Source organism: Cyprinus carpio, chromosome A4 (assembly GCF_018340385.1).
Source record: "Cyprinus carpio isolate SPL01 chromosome A4, ASM1834038v1, whole genome shotgun sequence".
NCBI classification, from domain to species: Eukaryota; Metazoa; Chordata; class Actinopteri; order Cypriniformes; family Cyprinidae; genus Cyprinus; species Cyprinus carpio.
In genome coordinates this window covers 10,975,898-10,993,090 of record NC_056575.1, presented here as the reverse complement: position 1 = coordinate 10,993,090, position 17,193 = coordinate 10,975,898, and the positions used below count along the sequence as shown (strand labels likewise).

The window sequence follows — 17,193 nt, the reverse complement described above, 5'->3', positions numbered from 1 at the left end:
CTACATTTGTCTGCCTGCAGCTTTTGAACGGATTATTGATGAAGTATCTTCAAAGTATGAATGAGAAGATAACCTACAGTGGCATTCAAAAGTCTGAGACGATACTGATAATCTGGGATTTAATAACCCATTTAAACTTGTGACTAATGATAACTGAACCATGTGGACTCATTGATGTACAGATGATTCTTGCTTTTGTTGAAGACACTCTTATCAAGTTTGACATGAACTTTTGGAGTTCATGCATCTCAAATGGTTTCAGTACTGCTTTTAGACTTTTGGATATAAATTTGGTACTAAACACACAACTATATGGTGTTTTAAACCAAATTGGGCATCAAATTTGGCTTATTGGTGCTATATGAGGCAATAATTTGTGCAAATATTGAAAGAAAAAAAAAACTAAAAACACCTTTATATACACTGAACAAAATTATAAACGCAACACTTTTGTTTTTGCCCCCATTTTTCATGAGATCTAAGACTTTGACTATGTACACAAAAGGCCTATTTCTCTAAAATATCGTTCACAAATCTGTCTAAATCTGTGTTAGTGAGCACTTCTCCTTTGCTGTGATAATCCATCCACCTCACAGGTGTGGTATATCAAGATGCTGATTAGACAGCATGATTATTGCACAGGTGTGCCTTAGGCTGGCCACAATAAAAGGCCATAAAATGTGCTGTGTATCAATGATTAGCAAATTTTAACCAAATAATGTGCAAATATGTATCCTAACCATGTTTTATTAAAAAGTCTCACTCACAGTAGCAGTTATCAGTGCAAATTCAGTTTAATTAATTGAGAAAATGTTCACACATTCGCAAATATGTATTTTACAGAACATTCAATTCACATGTTGATTTAACATGAGAAAATGAAAAGGACAAAACAAATCTGTACAGTTAATTATATATTACACAGAATTCCAATCATCATAAATAGTCTCTTTTCCAAGATGATATGTCTTGAAAAAAAAACACCCATTATTTCCCCTGAAAGAAATAAAGAAATAAAAATACTTTACTATCAGTCCTTGTTATTTAAATGATCAGTCCAAGTGGAATCATACAGACAATCTGGAGACACACATAACTCTACATTACTCAAATCTGACTGTAATAGTGTTGACCAGTAAGTGATGAACCTTCAGAGATGTCAAACGCGGGCATCACTGTAGCAGAGGATGAAAACTCGAAAACATGAAATTCCACATGGCTCACAAAACTGGAAGATGAAAGAGTGAGTTGTTGGCGCTCTTTTAGCAGGTTTCAGTAAGGCTCACCCTCGTCTCTGGCTTGCTGGAGAACATTTAAGAGAAATGCAGCCGCTTTAGAGATGCTCAGGTTTTCTGTGTTTTGGCTGCGTGACTCTGTGGAGAATGACAGTTTTGCATAATAATATTAGTATTTGTTTACAAGCTTACAATTAGTATTACACTTTCTTAGCATTAAACCAATTGTTTCCCACTTGCAAGCAATATGAACACTAAAGTCTCAGCAAGCATAAATAATGGTTTAGAGAACAAAAGTCACAAACTGTGAGATTTTTTAATTCATACCTAAGCGTATCGTGTCATACAAGTCCCCTTCATTTCTGTCTTCTGACACAAAGCGCCGTCCTTCTATTAGAAACAACAAAAAACGAATTCTATTAAAAATTGTACGGAACAAAAGTAATCGTATAAGCAGTTTTAGACACATATGGTTGACAAACAGCAGGAACATACGTGTGCCCTTCAGATATAACATGGCTTGAGGCGTCCAATTCCGACGCTGAAAACTGCCCTTTAATTAAAAAAAAAAAAATGTTGTATGTGTATGTTTTATACAGAACATAATTAAAATCTTAAATAGTTATAAAAAGTAAGAAAATAAATTGCAAATAATTACAGTTTTAAAATTAAAATAGTAAATGTTTAAACAAATAACATTATATCATACCTTGGGCGCACACCAGGAATGGGACACAAATGTTGCCAGAAGTAACAGCACAAGTGCATAAGCCGCAAGAGTCCTTAAATCCTGAAAAGGTGAAGTCATGTTAAAATATATCATTTCCCATGTGCAAGAGCATTGCAATCAGCCTTTTATAACACTGTATATTAGTCTCTTTGCTCTTCATTGTTAATTACATTATGCACAAAAGTATCAATACAAGATTTTTAATATCAAAATGACTAAATTCCTGGTAGTCACATCAGCTTCTCTCTTTTTTTATTCTGTCTAGTCAGTGAAAGCATGAATGTGGACTTACTTTCATAGTGTCAGAGGTTCTCTTCAACTGTTGAGTCTCAGAGGCAAGATCAAGAGTGAAGACTGTGAAGTCCGTCCTCGATATTTATAATCATCAGGGTGGGGGAATGTTGAATGAATTAGTCTTCGGCTATAGGTCACGTCCCATTGATTCACATCGGGGCCGGACCACGAACCTTTCAGAGCGATTAGTTAACCCTTCCTTTAAAAATAATAAGCCTACTTTACTGCTATGACGTTTGAAGACACACTCGCAGGGCTGGCTACATTTTACATCTGTTAGCCAGGATGCTTTTTAGCACTACTGAAGGGAAATTTCCATTCGTGTGCACTTTTAATAGCTAACTAATGAAAAGAAGTGGGTGGAAAGCATTGATATGTTTACACCTTCAGCAATGAAGCGTCTCAAATACACCAGCTAATCGTTTTTTATGAATGAACAGTGAGCGGCTGACACTACATATATAAATACCTGCTGGGCTCTGCCTCCAAATTACTTGCAATTTATGTCACTTCTCAAATCGAAAAATGGATAAGAAACAACTTTAAATGTGTATGGTCTCTGAAATAGATTACAAAACAACAAATTTTGGCAGAGTAAAAATTAGGCAGAAGAAGACAACAAGTCTGTCTCATTCCTCAATATACTTGAGACACAATTTGTGTCAAAAAAAGAAATGCATAGTGTGCGTGTGTGTATAAAGCAATTGTTTTAGAATAATAATAAAATTTAATAAAAAAAAATTATTTGTATCAACGAACAATAATACAAATATTTTTTTTTCATAATATATAAAACAATTATTTTTATAGAAATTGTGTGCATATAGAGATAAATGTATTATTAATTGTTTTTGCTCTTGGTGATAATGAATTCAAACCTAATGATATTTTAAATAAAATATTATCAAAACACAATTATTTTATAATATCAATATTATAATACTATTTTGTATTATTATTACTATTATTATTAATAATAATAACCTTTTAAATACCCTTTTTGAGGAACCCCAAAAAATGTCAATATTGCAAAAAAAAATTTTTTTTTCATTTTTACTGTATACCCCCAATACCTAATATAGCAATAATAATAATGACACTGACCTCATATCAGGTTTTTAAATATATTTTAAAAAGTTTGTGGCAGCAGAACCATTTTGAAATCCCAGTGCTGCAATCTGACAGTGATTTAAAATTAGAGATACATTTTTGAAGACAGAAAAAGAACAAAATAATAAAAAATACTAATAAATAATAACAAGAACAACATCTCTGTATGCCAGTCTGATTAGTAACAGTTTAATTTTACCAGAAAGTGTAAATATCACACTTGCATTTTCAGCAGGTGTCACAGAAAAAAAAAAAAAAATCAAGAAAATAAGTCATCCAGCTCTCCTCCCTCTTTAAAATACAAATATAGACACAAGCATGTAACAAGGCCATTGTTGTAACAGAACAGACTTTCAGAAGTCGCTTTACACATTCAAACAAGCGTTCCTGATGGGAGGATCTCCAGTAACTTCTTCATGAAGTTTACATTTCTAAAGCAGGGCACAGTTCTTCAGGGATGCTGGATGTTGTGACGCCGCTCTATAGATCGCATTGCTCTGGCCGGCTGGCGAAGGAGTGGCTTCTTTTCCACGCTGCACACTTCTCACTGACGTAAATATCACTCAGACGTCCTTGCAATGGAAACATGTCTGAATATAAAGCTTCAGTAATACGACCTCTATACTTCTCATGGCTGTTTTACAGTAATGCTTTAGAAAATCCATCAGAAGCGGTAAAAAAAAAATTAAAAAAAAGTGTCTTTTAAACCATGTTGTTGCTTTCACTCACTTTGTCCACATACTGAAGAAACAAACAAAAAAAAGGATTAGGACACTTTCAAGGAAATTTTTTTTATAGATATGAAATTACCAATTAGATCTAATCTGATTCATGATACATTTATCACTTAAAATATTCAGTGCACACAGGACGGCATGATTCATGCTCACAGGCGCACAGAATTAGCAGTGACTGACCAAGATAGCTGACTGTCCGCTCAGCTTAGGAAGGCTTTAAAAGAACAACAAACACACGTTGAAAGACACTTGCAAGAGACTGTTTTCTGGCATGAAGGTGTAAACAGCTGGGAATCTGCCCAAAAAGGCCAAGTGTTTATCTAAATGTTTGTGTTAGCCACTAGCAGAGAGCTACCATCGGTTCTTGATATACTCAAAAGATTTCGAAAGGAGTCTCTTATCCTCACAAATACAGTAAAACAACAATACTGTGAAAGACTATTTAAAATACCGGTTTTCTTTTTAAAATACATCATAAAATATAATTTATTCCTGTAATGGCAAAGTCTTTCTTCTACTTCTACTTCTACTTCTACTTATTATTATTATTATTATTATTATCAATGCTTAAAACAGTTGTGCTGCTTAATATATTATTAGTAAAATATTTTTGACATATTTGAATATTTTCAGGATTTTGTAATATTCTAAATGTCTTTAATGTCACTTTTGATTAATTTAAAGCATCCTTGCTGATTTTTTTATTTTTTATAATTCTTAAAAAAAAATAAAAAAAATAAAAATACTGACCATAAACTTTCAAACAGTAGTGTATTTAATTTCAGAGATTCAGTTCTATTCAGTTCTAAAGTTATCTTGTACTAGGATGTTTTTTTTTTTTTTAAATCTAAGGAAAAATATTGCTACTTCGAAAAGCCCTTAATATTAAAATATTTGAACATTTTTGAATATATCTGAACAAAAATATTACTTGTTTTCAAAGATGCCCCTTTTGATTTGTATTACGTTTAGTGGGAAAGCATGTTAGTTTCATAGCTGCTAAAGCAAGCAAAAGCTTTTGAAGTGAATTTATTTTAAGACCTAAACAGAAATGATGTGATAAGTTTATATTGATAAGTAATGTGTCTGTTCACACTGATAGTGTAAATGTTAACACAATCACATTCAATCAGAACGTACTTGTTTAATGGTATGACAGCTCATTTACACTCTCTTTTTTTTTTCTTCTCTCGTTGTTTATTTGTCATTTACTGCATTATGCCTGGTTAGGACACGTGTTAAATTCACTGCAATCTTAGAGGATCCTTTTATGGAAATAAAAAGACCAGCTCACAATCTCTTCTTCATCAGCCTGCTGACTAAAACTTACCCCACTAATGAAGGGAAGATTCAGCAAGTATCCCAGCACAGGAATCCTCCTGATGAAGCCTACGACCACTGGAAAGAATCCCCTACACATGAAGAGAAAGCATTAGTATGTGGATATAGAGTGATATATAGTTAAGAATTACTGATCTGAAATGTTAGTTTGCTTTGCTTTCAGTTCCAAAACCTACCAACAGACTTAACGAATAATGTACATTTTATATTTAAATAATATAATAGTTGTGTAAAAAAAGTGTTCATTTAATTTTCACTTTTTTTCTCATTTACTATTAAATCATACCATTTATCTATACGCTAAATGTGTATATAATATCTATATCTGCCTTTAACCAGTCTGCATCTATTAAAAAACAGTTGACTTCTGTCTCTACTCAGAGCTACTAGTTATGTAGCTGCATAATTTGCCTGGATAAGAGATTCCTAATCCTGTAAACAAAAATACCTGAATAACAGAAAGAAGCCATAAAACTCTAGAAACACTCCGATGATGGGCCATCCAATCAGCACTATGAAGACGCCTCCTAGAAAGAAGCTCGTGGCTTTCATTTTGTGCTTCTGAAAGAAGAACCTGAATGTCCTCTCCAGCCCGATTACGAATGCCAGCCCGACAACAAAAAAGATCTGAGACAAATGAAGACCAAGAGAGAGGTGAGAGAGAAAAACTGGCCTCGGGTGGAGGGATCTGTGCTTATGTGGCTCAGTGCACTTGCACTATAAAGTTATATAAACTGCAGTTTAATAATTGTGTTTGAGCTGTTATGAGAGGACACTTGATACCAGAAACTAGAGCAGCATAATGAAGAATATGATGAAAATTTAAGTAGAAATCTGTAGGAAATCAGTGCAGATACTATTCACAACAAACTTATACAAAAGAAACTGATCAGAAACTGTGTATATATGTGTGCGTATATATATATATATATATATATATATATATATATATATAAATTACATATATTAAAACTTTAATACATAAAATGCAATAAATACTTAAATTATACATTTATAGATAGGAATATATTTGAATATTAAAATGTATACATCTGAATGTTTATACATGTGTGTGTGTATATATATATATATATATGACAACATGAGAACACTCACATTTCCTATGGCAAGGAGAGCTTTATCAAAAAACAGGATCATCCCAAAAAACAGGAAAAATACACCAAATCCTGTTAGCCCCATTCCAATTTCTGTTGAGAGATGGAAAACCATAAAATTAAACCAATATTATATGCAAATGCGTTTTAATCAATTACATTATATATATATATATATATATATATATATATATATATATATATATATTATAATATATATATATATATATAATATGCATTCAATAGCATGCGAATGTGATTTGTTTATTTCTTATTGATGATTATGATGATCATAAGCACGAAACTGTGTTTATAGGACTGTTCTGTCTTTATGCATTGCGTCTGGTGCAGGTCACTGTCAAAATTAAAGCGTGGGTTCAGCCAGAACATCTATTTTGTCTGTTTACCGGCTCTCGCGCTGTACTTGTAACTGGTGGAGTGGCATCTGCGCGAATCTATACGAACATAAATACTCGGAGAGGCGCAATAATAAAGACCACAGGCTTTGTGAAAGCACTGACGCTAGCCACTGTGTGAGGAAGAGCTGTCAGTGAGACGGGTTCTGTTAATCTTACTCTGGGAGTCGGTGAGGGAGATCATCTTGGCTCGTTTCGCCTCAACAGCTGACACAGGAGCGGCGGCCACGCGTACCGGAAACACTCACTTTCAGCTTCCGGAGAAACTTTCCCCGATAAACTTTACAAACCTAACGCATCTCGTATTCATTTAATATTCTGAATGATTGCTATTTTGAGTAAGTACTATTCTAAACAAATCTAAAGCGTGTTTAAGCCATTTAATGTGTTTAGTGATGACGTGATAAAAGTCACTGTAGTAAATACTAGATTATATTAAAAAAAAATATATAGCAACTGTTAATATGTACTATTTTACATACATCGTTTTCACCATAATAAGCTTGATAAATGTACACACAGATGCAACTGTGATATTTGGACTACAGGTATTGTTTATTTCCGTGTGCACCGCGCCATCTGCCGGTCAGAACTTACAACTGCACACTTTGAACAGGACACGCCGGTCTACCTGTGCAAGTTTCTAAATTATAGCCCCTTTTACACAGTAATAGCAGTACATAGCGGTAAAATTACCGGAACGACTTTACCAATGAATACAAAAATGCGCTGTGCACACATGGTCTTTTTTACCAGCACCATTCACACATCAGTTTCAAAAGTGCATCAACTTTTTGAGCAATTTTGCCATGCAACATTTTTGTTTAAGCAATGTTGTTTATGCACTTCCCCATTGAGGATGGGTAACAAATTCCTATCTGGATACTTTAGATCGGTTGTGTCTCACCTGGCTGCCCGTTGACTGCAACATTGCTTTTGTTTAATCAAGTTGGTTGGTGTGTGTTTAATCTAAGTGTGTGTTTGTTTCTATTTATTTTATTTTTTATTATATGATTGATGTTATGTGGTTGTTTTAAAGTTTCCCCATGAATAATGTGTCAGCTGGTGTTCCAGTATTTGTTAAAGCATCATACTAACCCCTTGTTTCTCTGGTGTATTGTAGACGAACAATTATTCAGCAAAGTTTTTTATAGCATGAAAAATTTAAAGTTTTATTATGAATGTTGCACCTAAATTTAATTAACAAAAATGTCACGTGTGGCATTTTTTCATTTGATAAATTTAAAAGTACTATTAGGAAATAACAATATTGGTAACCAACTTAAAGCAGGCATTTTATTAGTATATAATCTCACACATTTATTGCATAATATTAAGAAGCCTTTATGAAACATTGCAGTTTTTTTTTTTTTTTTTGGAATAACTGATTATTATGTGCAGTTTCTATTTGCACTGCAAACATGTTTCTCCATAAATACCGGAAACCCAAGAACTGAATCACACTGCAAGAAAAACAATTATTCAATTATATATATATATATATATATATATATATATATATATATATATATATATATATATATATTATATATATATATATAATATATTAATCCAAAAGGTAAATAAAAAGGTAAACTGCAAATAAATCAGGTGTAAACTAATTTACCCTGATTTAGAGAGAGAGAGAGAGAGAGAGAGAGAGTACAATGCAAAAAGCAGAACATGTCAATTTTCAAAACAATTGAATTTTGAGGCACTATTTGACACGAGGAATATACTGTGCACCTTTGAGGGCTAATTTGTCCATATTTTAACACATACTATATTACATATTCTTGTTCTTAATTGTCCCTCCATCTTCAGTTAATTACAACTATCCATGTTTCCCCACAGGGCTGGTCTCCTGTCCCTCATTCTGGGGGTTTCTTCTTGGCCTCCACGTCCTTCTTAAAGGCCTCGATTTTCTTTGAAATATTGGGAACTTGAAAACGTTATAAATAAATAAATTATTTCAGACAGTAGAGCTGTTCTCCATTTCAAGACTAATGCGATTTAGTCCGGTCTTAAAATTAAAATTCGTTTATTATAAAATTCTAGGCACAGGTTAATATGTGAATAAATATCGTTTTTATAACCTCGTAATTCTGTGCCAGATACATGCCAACCACGTTCCCCAGAGTGAAGCCAAGCTGGAAAGACAAGAGATGCTGTATAAACATTCTAAATTATCCGGATGTAAATGTTTGTGTTGTTCAAATTAAACCATTACTTAGTTCTCAGCTACTACAATGTGAATTAGCAAGCGAATAAACACACGTGTACAATCTCACGATCAGATGTAAATACTTACTATGAATTGCATCATGATTAAAACTTTGAAATGATGAAAAGAAACGAAATAACAATGACACCGGTCTCGAAAGCTACGATGTTTGAGATTGACACGGCTAGCCTTCACCTAGCTTCATATGACATCAGCGACAGCGTGACATCAACACACCGGAAGAGTATTCGTGCAAAATAAGAGTCTTAATTATGACGTAAAGGGCACATAGTTTAATTGCGATTTGTGATTTAACTATTAATATAATTTGATCCCACATACAGTAATTAAATTAATTGAAATTAAATTGATTTTTTTTTTTAAATGTAACAAATGAATATTTAAATGCTGTCTGATGAATGCAGAGACAGGTTTAAAAGAAATATTAACTAGGTTTCACACTTTCTTTTATTTATTTTTTATTTTTTTAGTGCTTGTCACACTACACATATTTTGTTGTTCTTACAAGGGTTCTTGAAAACAAACAACACATAGGCTATTGCAAAATTGTAAAACTGAAGGTCTGTCGTGTTGAAACAATGGCTTTCCACAAAAAGATGTCATTCATTCGCTTGTCACAACGGAAAAATATAATCACCAGCAAAACAAGGGCCTTGATCTATGCGGTTTGGTAATAGTTAAAATAAAACTATTAATATAGCTTATTAAATGTAAGAGCACAAACATTATTTAAGACAATCGCCTTAATTTTCATTAACAACAGTAATAAAACAAACATGCCTGCAACAAAAGCACAATGATATACAAACAGCATACAAAACTAACCCAGATGTTGATGGAGGCTACGCAAATGATCATGCAGTCATATCTGTAGAAAATGACACTACCAGGACCAAAAAAAAAATCTAAATAATGTAATAACATTGTTAATTTTATCTACCCAGAGTTCTTGATTCTCCCTCTTTATATAATTTCAAGTTTCTGACATTTCAAATTATGCAGAATAAGAAACTCAGACAATATTTAAGTATAAATACAGTTAACAATTGTAATACAATACTTTCAAAATAATGTGTAGCAAACAAATAATATAATTTCACTGATTTCAGTACGTTCCAATAAACACTTTTTTTTTTTTTTTTTTTTTAAATGATCTAGAAAATGGGCATGGGACACAACAACACTGATATCTCTACATGGATATAACATATTCTCAAAAGTCTGTAAATGATCTATGTAAATATATTAGCCTATTTCGGGTTTGTCTTTAACAACTGTAAATATAGAAAAGATTCTGCCTTGCACCTAAACGTGGTCAATATACTGTACATGACTGCATTTCTATTGCAGTAACACTGTCAAGTGAAAACCACAGTTAGAGAGATGCTAAAAATATTACTTGACAAGGAATATAGATTCTTTGTAACATAATAAACAGCAACAACACCCCCAATCCATCATCTCCCGTTTTAAGCACCATAGCACACTGTTGTTCTTCAGTCTTCTTCGTACTGCAGCGATCTAAGCATCAAATAATTCACGCGAGAGAAACACAAGAGTGAAATGTCTGGTGATAATAACGAATCAAGTAAATGATGCATCCTGGTTTATTTGGACTCCAGTGGACTGCTGGGTGGCCCCTGTATGATCCCATTCTGCGGAGCCGGCGCTGGCATGTCGATGAAAAGTAGATTCTTCAGGATGCTCACATAGAAAGGACCGTAAACCTTTTTGTTGAAGTTGACAAGGTTGACAAAACTGACCCCAAGCCCCATGAGCTCTGACTGAATCAGACCCAAGCCTGGAGGTACGGGAGGGGGCGTCCTGTGAGAGTTGGTAGAGGCGAGGACCACCCTGAAGTATTGCTGTACTCTTCCCTCTGTGGGACGGAAAAGGCACATTAAGACACAATACAAGCTTTAAGGCTATATTACAAGTTCAGTTCTAGGTAAGCTCAACTGACGGCATTTGTGTCATAATGTTGTTTATCACAGAAATGTATTTCCACTTTCATTTTTTTTTTTTTTTTTATTAAATAAATAAAATAAAGCAGAAATGGTTATTGCAATGGAAATGAAAGAGATCAATTTCTAAAATGTCAAAGTATCACTGTTTTAATAGTATAGCCACACCGTGTAAACAATATACTTGTTAATATAATATTTAAAAAGCTTGCTAACGGTTATATGCAAATTTATAACTTAGCTGCCATGAAAACAATGTCAAATGACTAGAAAAATTATTATTTAAAGAGCTTTATATCTTAAATAATACACTGGTTTTAACAGAAGAATTTATGTATTTGCTTTTATAAAATTATAAGTTTCATATTTCTGCTTTTAAATCCTCCAAAACATGGCTCCATTTATTTCCATTTTAAGATTAAAATAATTTTTTTACTTAGTATTTAGTCGTTTTCCATTATGAATTAAATTTCGAAACCTTCTTCAATCAAGTCACTTAAAAACTTGAGTTGCATAAAACAAGAAAAATGTAATATATTTAATATATATATATATTTTTAAATATGATCCATTTTGCTTCTCAAGTAATTGTGTCTTGATTTAAGAACGTTTGTTTAGATATTTGTACTGGTAAACAAGATAAAAAAGAATAAGAAAATCATTTTTTGCAGTGTCGCAAGTGCTGTTGATTAGAGTTTTCCTTACCAACAAGAGTGCGTATTGGGTTGTTTTCCTGGGTGATGTCGCAGATCTGGCCCTTTAAAGTTTCCTGCAGTTCAGTTGGGAGAGCTGGGAAGTTTCTTTCAGCCAGAGACTTGTTGACCTCACAGCAGACTTGAGCGCTGACGTTTCCAAGAGCTTCAGTGAGATTAAAATCGCTGTAACCCAAACAGGAAAAAAAACAAAGCCGACAGATGTTCATTATTATGTTTATGTAGAAGTATGTGTGTGACATGTGCATGTGTTAGCCTGAGCAGAGTTTAGGGGAAGGACAGGGATCGGACGTACGCGCTGTGCATGCCCTCCAGCAGCACTGCTGTCATCTTCTTAAGTCGCTCGACAAGAGTGGGCAGGCCTGACACAGCGCCTCCTATTGAGCTGTAGACTATCAGCAGAACAGACGCGACCGCTTGATAGAGCTGAAGAGACCGCTGCATCTCCTGCAACCTCACTTCATCCGTCATCAGGGTCTGCAAGTGCACAACTGAGACTGTCAGATCATAAAACGCTCTTAAAGGCGCATTTTGAATTTGATATCAAAGCTCAGATTGAGTTTAAATGTGTATTTTTTTCTCCAACCTCAGGCAACGGGCCCTTGCTCTCGTCCCAAGTGAGCAGTCTGATGTAAGCTGTATTTAGCACCAACGTGGGGCCTGGTAAGGGTTTGCCGCTCTGCCCAGAATTGCTGCTCTTGTCTGATGGTGGCATGATTTGAGTGGCCTCCTCAATTGAAGATTTGATCCACTCATTTGTGTGATCCAAAGCACCTGGGTGAATTAAAAAGAGTCCAGATACTTTTGGGTGAACTATGCCTTTAATGATAATTCATTTACTGATGTCATTCCAAACCTGTTTGACTTTATTCTGTGGAGAAATTTTGAAAAAATTTCTCAGTGTTTTTTTTTTTTTTTGGTCCATACAATGAACGTCAGTGGTGTCTAATGTTGGACAAAAACAGTCGAAACATCTTTAAAGCATCATTTGTGTTTCACAGGAGAAAGTCAAATGGTTTTAGAGATGACAAAAGGTGATAAATAATATTTATGTTTGTGAAAATGGGTGAAAATGCAATTTATGTAAAATAATTTTCAATGATTTTCGTACAAATTTGTTTGTGGACTTACTGGGAGTTCTTTCCAGAATGCTCTGGAATTTGGCTCTCTCATACTCTACCGACTGCCTCTGAAGCTCTGGCCTGAGGCTCTGGATGGTAAAATTCACCATGTCCATTTTCATCAGATCCAGCACCCGGAAGATCTCCCTGTTACCACACAAGTGATCATTTCCAAATCAAAGACTTTGCCTCAGGTGACTGTTCGCATCAAATGGCTGTTAGTGAAGATCTGTGTCCCACATCCCCCTCAATTCACTAATAGTTGCATGGATTATTCCTATTTCGTATGGATTGTTCGTATTTGTAAGAGTATGATGAAGTATTATCATGTTTAATTAATGTGATTAAATTTGTTTTTTTTTTTTTTTTAATTTGTTTTAGTTTATTTATGTTTGTATAAAATGTAATTATAACATTGTTACACACAGCATTATTATTGTTAACTAAAACTAAAATCATATAAAACCTTTTTGTTACTTGAAATACACTTGACTGAAATAGAGTAATTATTTTATTTCAGCTTGTTGCCATGGCAACATTTCTCATTTTAATTTAATCATTAATCATTTTAACTTGATGTCTTAAAATAACAAAAACTGAAATAAAATTTCTATAGATATATATAAAACCCTCCAAAATTACTAAAAATGACAAAAACACGCAACAAAATGTCTAACTCTTTAAATAAGATTAAAATTGTAAATATTAATAAAAACTACAAATCATCTCAATGATACTAAAACAACACTAGTTATAAGGCCACCCATAATATATGATTTTTGTATATTTATGGTTTCAGTTGTTCTGTAAATCTAAAACAAATTTTAGTACGAAAGTAATTGGTGATTCAAGATTTGTTCATGAAAATTTTTTTTGTGTAAATATTTTGCATGTTTTTGTAGGAGAGTGTTTGTTGTTTAGTGTTTTTTTCATGGTTATTTTCGTCTATAAAAGGAGAAACCTTAATAACATACTTGAACAGTGTCACTAAGTTGCCTGAGTTCTCCTTGAGCTTCTTGATTTCATCGTCTCGGACCGGCGCACAGAATTTGCCCATAGTATTGATGATGTAAGACACAAGGCCCTGGATATCAACCGCATTGTTGTCAGCCTGCTGGCGGATCAGGTCCATGTCCAGAACCTCCATGATCTGAGTACGCAGGCGATTGGCCCCGGGGTTCAGGAAGGACAGCAGGGTCTTTGACGATAGGAAAAAAAATGATTAAGAAGTCATTTGCCATCAGAATGCTTTTCATCATTGTATCAGAGTAAATGTGTAACTTACATCTCTGATCTCATCCAGAAGTTTGATGGCGTAATCGTACTCAGGAGGGTCATCATTCAGCTCAGATTCAAGACAGTCCCAGAAGGCCTTGTGCACCATATCCTTAACTTTCTTCTCCAGTTGGAAAAAAAACAGTTTGGATTCCATTGTTCTGTATTTATTTTATTCATTAATTATATTAATTTTCTATGATTTAAAATTTCTAAATGCAAAATTGAAAGCAAAGTGCCTATTGACTTTTGTATATTTTAGTTGTATATTTGTGTGTGTACATTTTTTTGATCATTACCCTTAACTTGTTCTTGACCCATGTCTATAGTTATAAACAGTTACCAAAGAAACTAAACATCAAGTGGGACCCAGATCTGGAGATGGTAATTATATAACAACAGTTCAGTACCTATTTTGAGGTAGATCCGGAGGCTCTAGGTGGAAGTTTCGGTTGACAACAATCTCATGAGCCAGGCTCAGATTAGAAAGGTCCCGAGCCGAGGCCATGACCTCATCAAGCGTTAGGGTTTTTGGTGGGCTGCCTGAGGATACAGTAGCAATACAGGTTAAAAAGACCAATAGATTCTTCTATACAACAAAATATGTTTTTGTTAACTGAAATAAATCTGAAATCAAATATAAATATTAGAAAAACTTAAATGAAAACTTGACATGTTGTTTTGGCAACTAAATGCAATAAAATAGAAAAAGTTGAATTACTAAACTAAAAATAAATTAAACCTACACAGAATACATTTTTAAATCAATAAAATATATTAATTCAAATTAATGAAAAGGACAAATCCACATAAAAATGACTAAAATTGAAACTAAAATTATAACTTAAAATATACAATTATTTCTTTATTAATAAATACTACAATTGTATATAAATAATACTAAAATGATTGTACATTAGGACACCTACAAGAAGGAGAGTTGTGTTTGCTGGATGAATCGCTGGCGAAGCTCTGGCGAGAACAGTCCACATCGCTGGATGAGGTTAAACTGTCGCACCTTTCCGATGACTCTGTGTCACTGTTCTGGTCCTCGCTGGCCACCGTAGATGTGGAGGTGGGACGTTCATCGTTCAGTGGCATTGTGAGGGGCTGGTGCAAATTATGAAAAAAAAAGGTATTGAGGAGAATCTTGTGGCTAAAAATAAGTTTTGACAATAGGATACACTTTCAGTGCTGGAAAATTCCACAAGGACATAAAGCTTTGTTGACAAAGAAAAGGAAAATAAATGGGTAACAAAAGGCCTCAATGATATTCATGTGGCCCACAAAGGGACATTGTATTTTAAATGTATTTCAGACGTTGACCGGTGCTGTCTCTTAGGTAACAAATAACACCAGCTAGCAGCGTGAGCTTTAAAAGCAAACCGATCTCGTTACACCCCTCTGCCTTTATAAGCTTCACTACACACCTGTTTCCTAAAATAACAGAGTAACTGCTTGTCTTTCAGGAAGTTGAGTCAGCATCAGTAACAAAAAGTCAACAATGACCTTCATTAATTAATAAAAATGCATTCATATAGTAAGTTAGAAACTAATCCTACCTATTATTCTTAATGCTCTGACAAAACTGCTTGTTTATTTAAACTATCTTATAATTAGTATCTGTTACAACAGAGTTAAAGGAAAAGTTAAACTTAAAATGTAAACTTTTTCTTTAAATAAAGCTGAAATGAAAAAATATCAGATGAAAAAACGAAATTTAAAATATTGATATCTTACAGCTAAAAAACTGAAATAAATGTATATTAATATAATATATTAAAGTTATTTTTTTTTTAAATGGTAAAAGCACAGAAAAACTACTCAAACTAAAATGACAACTAACAATTAAAAAATTAAAAGTAATTCAGCATGTTAATAAACACTATAATAATATAAAATAATACTAAAAATAACATGTTTCAGTGAATAAATCATCATTAATTATCATTTTTGTGTGTATAATTTTTTTTTCTCTCCCTTTAAGATCAAAGTTGCCCCTTAATAAGGAAGTCACAATGTATAATTTGGTCAAATGCTCACATTTGGTTTTATTTATTCAACATTATAGAAAACAGAAACCCATGCACATGCACATCCTTAGTCAGGTTTAAATTAGGAGGGACAGGCTCCTGCAGCTCTGGGCCCTAAAAGGAGGTGCTGTGACAGCGCGACACACGCGAAAAACAAAACACACACACACTGCACTCAGCTGCTCTGCACACGTGACCTTATCTTCAGCACACAAACAAGGACAAAACACGAGCAAACTGTCAAAGCACAAGAGCAGCCGAACTGGACTTTCTAGATCATGCAAACCCCAGCCCATTTAAAGATAAGCAACGTGAAATTAGTAAACAGTCACTTTATGATCTGGATGTAAGGTAAATATTAATAAATAAGATAGTGAGCGCGCGCGCCCGTACATTTAATGAAGCGAACAACGCAAAGACGTAACGTTACGTGTTCGACTTAATTTTCCACTGTTTTATAATAAATGCTTTAGTCATGCATTTCATTTAGTGAGTCAGTTATGCAAACATAACCAATGTCCAGCTCTTCTATATATAATATATGTATTTATAAACTCTCTCTCTATATATTTATAAACTCTAAACGATTAAAACTATGCAACAGTTACCTGAGTCAAGTCCTCGAAAGTGAGGACTTGGCAAACAACAGAGGACAACCGAGTTTTTCCTCGATTTGAAGAATGCTACTTCCTTCGTTAGTACACTTGGACTTTAAAGGGCTCTTTAAAATATCACTTGGTTAGTGTTTTGTGAAACAGGAAGGATCTATTATTCCGCAGCTATAGGGGTGTCGATATTTTGCATTGGGTTTAAGAAGTAAAGCTAATGAGATAAATTAACATATAACTGTCGGAGAGAGATATT

The 17,193-nt window shown here is 33.7% G+C and overlaps 4 protein-coding genes across 8 annotated transcripts in view; 1 reads left to right on the top strand and 3 right to left on the bottom strand.

Moving 5' to 3' along the window:
• The window catches only part of LOC109071391 (glycogen [starch] synthase, liver-like), an 11,030-nt gene extending 10,590 nt beyond the window's left edge, over nucleotides 1-440 (top strand). Inside the window, exon 16 of the mRNA XM_042740528.1 lies at nucleotides 1-440. This exon is cut by the window's left edge and continues 271 nt beyond it. The gene's annotated coding sequence lies outside the window, so the exon portion shown is untranslated.
• A 543-nt stretch (nucleotides 441-983) lies between these two features.
• Nucleotides 984-2,903, bottom strand: LOC122139949 (spexin prohormone 1-like). Of its 2 annotated transcripts, none has more exons than XM_042740519.1 (4): nucleotides 1,945-2,903; nucleotides 1,731-1,788; nucleotides 1,563-1,625; nucleotides 984-1,373 (listed from the first exon to the last, which is right to left on the bottom strand). In XM_042740519.1, exons 1-4 carry the CDS (start codon nucleotides 2,056-2,058, stop codon nucleotides 1,273-1,275), a joined length of 336 nt encoding a protein of 111 aa, XP_042596453.1. In that variant the 5' UTR covers nucleotides 2,059-2,903; the 3' UTR covers nucleotides 984-1,272. The 2 variants fall into 2 exon arrangements, with proteins under 2 accessions (XP_042596453.1, XP_042596446.1); XM_042740512.1 differs by having other exon boundaries at nucleotides 1,563-1,788; nucleotides 1,945-2,025; nucleotides 2,258-2,903.
• Nucleotides 2,904-3,309: 406 nt separating this feature from the next.
• Nucleotides 3,310-7,271, bottom strand: LOC109071403 (vesicle transport protein GOT1B-like). 4 transcript variants are annotated; one of them, XM_042740492.1, is made up of 6 exons: nucleotides 7,138-7,271; nucleotides 6,564-6,655; nucleotides 5,896-6,074; nucleotides 5,437-5,518; nucleotides 4,099-4,110; nucleotides 3,310-3,941 (listed from the first exon to the last, which is right to left on the bottom strand). In XM_042740492.1, exons 1-6 carry the CDS (start codon nucleotides 7,160-7,162, stop codon nucleotides 3,933-3,935), a joined length of 399 nt encoding a protein of 132 aa, XP_042596426.1. In that variant the 5' UTR covers nucleotides 7,163-7,271; the 3' UTR covers nucleotides 3,310-3,932. The 4 variants fall into 4 exon arrangements, with proteins under 4 accessions (XP_042596426.1, XP_042596432.1, XP_042596419.1 ...); XM_042740498.1 differs by lacking the exon at nucleotides 4,099-4,110; XM_042740485.1 differs by having other exon boundaries at nucleotides 3,310-4,110; nucleotides 7,138-7,270.
• A 2,387-nt stretch (nucleotides 7,272-9,658) lies between these two features.
• LOC109074917 (t-complex 11, testis-specific-like 2) lies at nucleotides 9,659-17,095 on the bottom strand. Its single transcript, XM_042740464.1, has 10 exons — nucleotides 16,938-17,095; nucleotides 15,226-15,406; nucleotides 14,707-14,839; nucleotides 14,307-14,427; nucleotides 13,996-14,219; nucleotides 13,032-13,168; nucleotides 12,487-12,674; nucleotides 12,196-12,377; nucleotides 11,893-12,065; nucleotides 9,659-11,102 (listed from the first exon to the last, which is right to left on the bottom strand). The coding sequence occupies exons 2-10, from the start codon at nucleotides 15,395-15,397 to the stop codon at nucleotides 10,831-10,833; spliced, it is 1,602 nt and encodes a 533-aa protein (XP_042596398.1). The 5' UTR covers nucleotides 15,398-15,406; nucleotides 16,938-17,095; the 3' UTR covers nucleotides 9,659-10,830.
• Between the last annotated feature and the right edge of the window lie 98 nt (nucleotides 17,096-17,193).

Excerpts from the sequence above, each read along its gene's own strand:
- LOC122139949 (XM_042740512.1), bottom strand. Across the intron at positions 1,789-1,944 it reads ATTCCTGGTGTGCGCCCAAG|GGCAGTTTTCAGCGTCGGAA; the intron begins GTATGATATAAT and ends TTTTAATTAAAG. Across the intron at positions 1,374-1,562 it reads GTATGACACGATACGCTTAG|AGTCACGCAGCCAAAACACA; the intron begins GTATGAATTAAA and ends CATTCTCCACAG.
- LOC109071403 (XM_042740485.1), bottom strand. The coding sequence starts at position 7,162 with ATGATCTCCCTCACCGACTCCCAGA. Across the intron at positions 6,075-6,563 it reads CTCTCCTTGCCATAGGAAAT|ATCTTTTTTGTTGTCGGGCT; the intron begins GTGAGTGTTCTC and ends CATTTGTCTCAG. Across the intron at positions 5,519-5,895 it reads GGCTTCTTTCTGTTATTCAG|GGGATTCTTTCCAGTGGTCG; the intron begins GTATTTTTGTTT and ends CTTCATGTGTAG.
- LOC109074917 (XM_042740464.1), bottom strand. The coding sequence starts at position 15,397 with ATGCCACTGAACGATGAACGTCCCACCTCCACATCTACGGTGGCCAGC. Across the intron at positions 14,840-15,225 it reads CAAACACAACTCTCCTTCTT|GCAGCCCACCAAAAACCCTA; the intron begins GTAGGTGTCCTA and ends CTGTATCCTCAG. Across the intron at positions 12,066-12,195 it reads CTGGAGGGCATGCACAGCGC|CGATTTTAATCTCACTGAAG; the intron begins GTACGTCCGATC and ends TTTGGGTTACAG.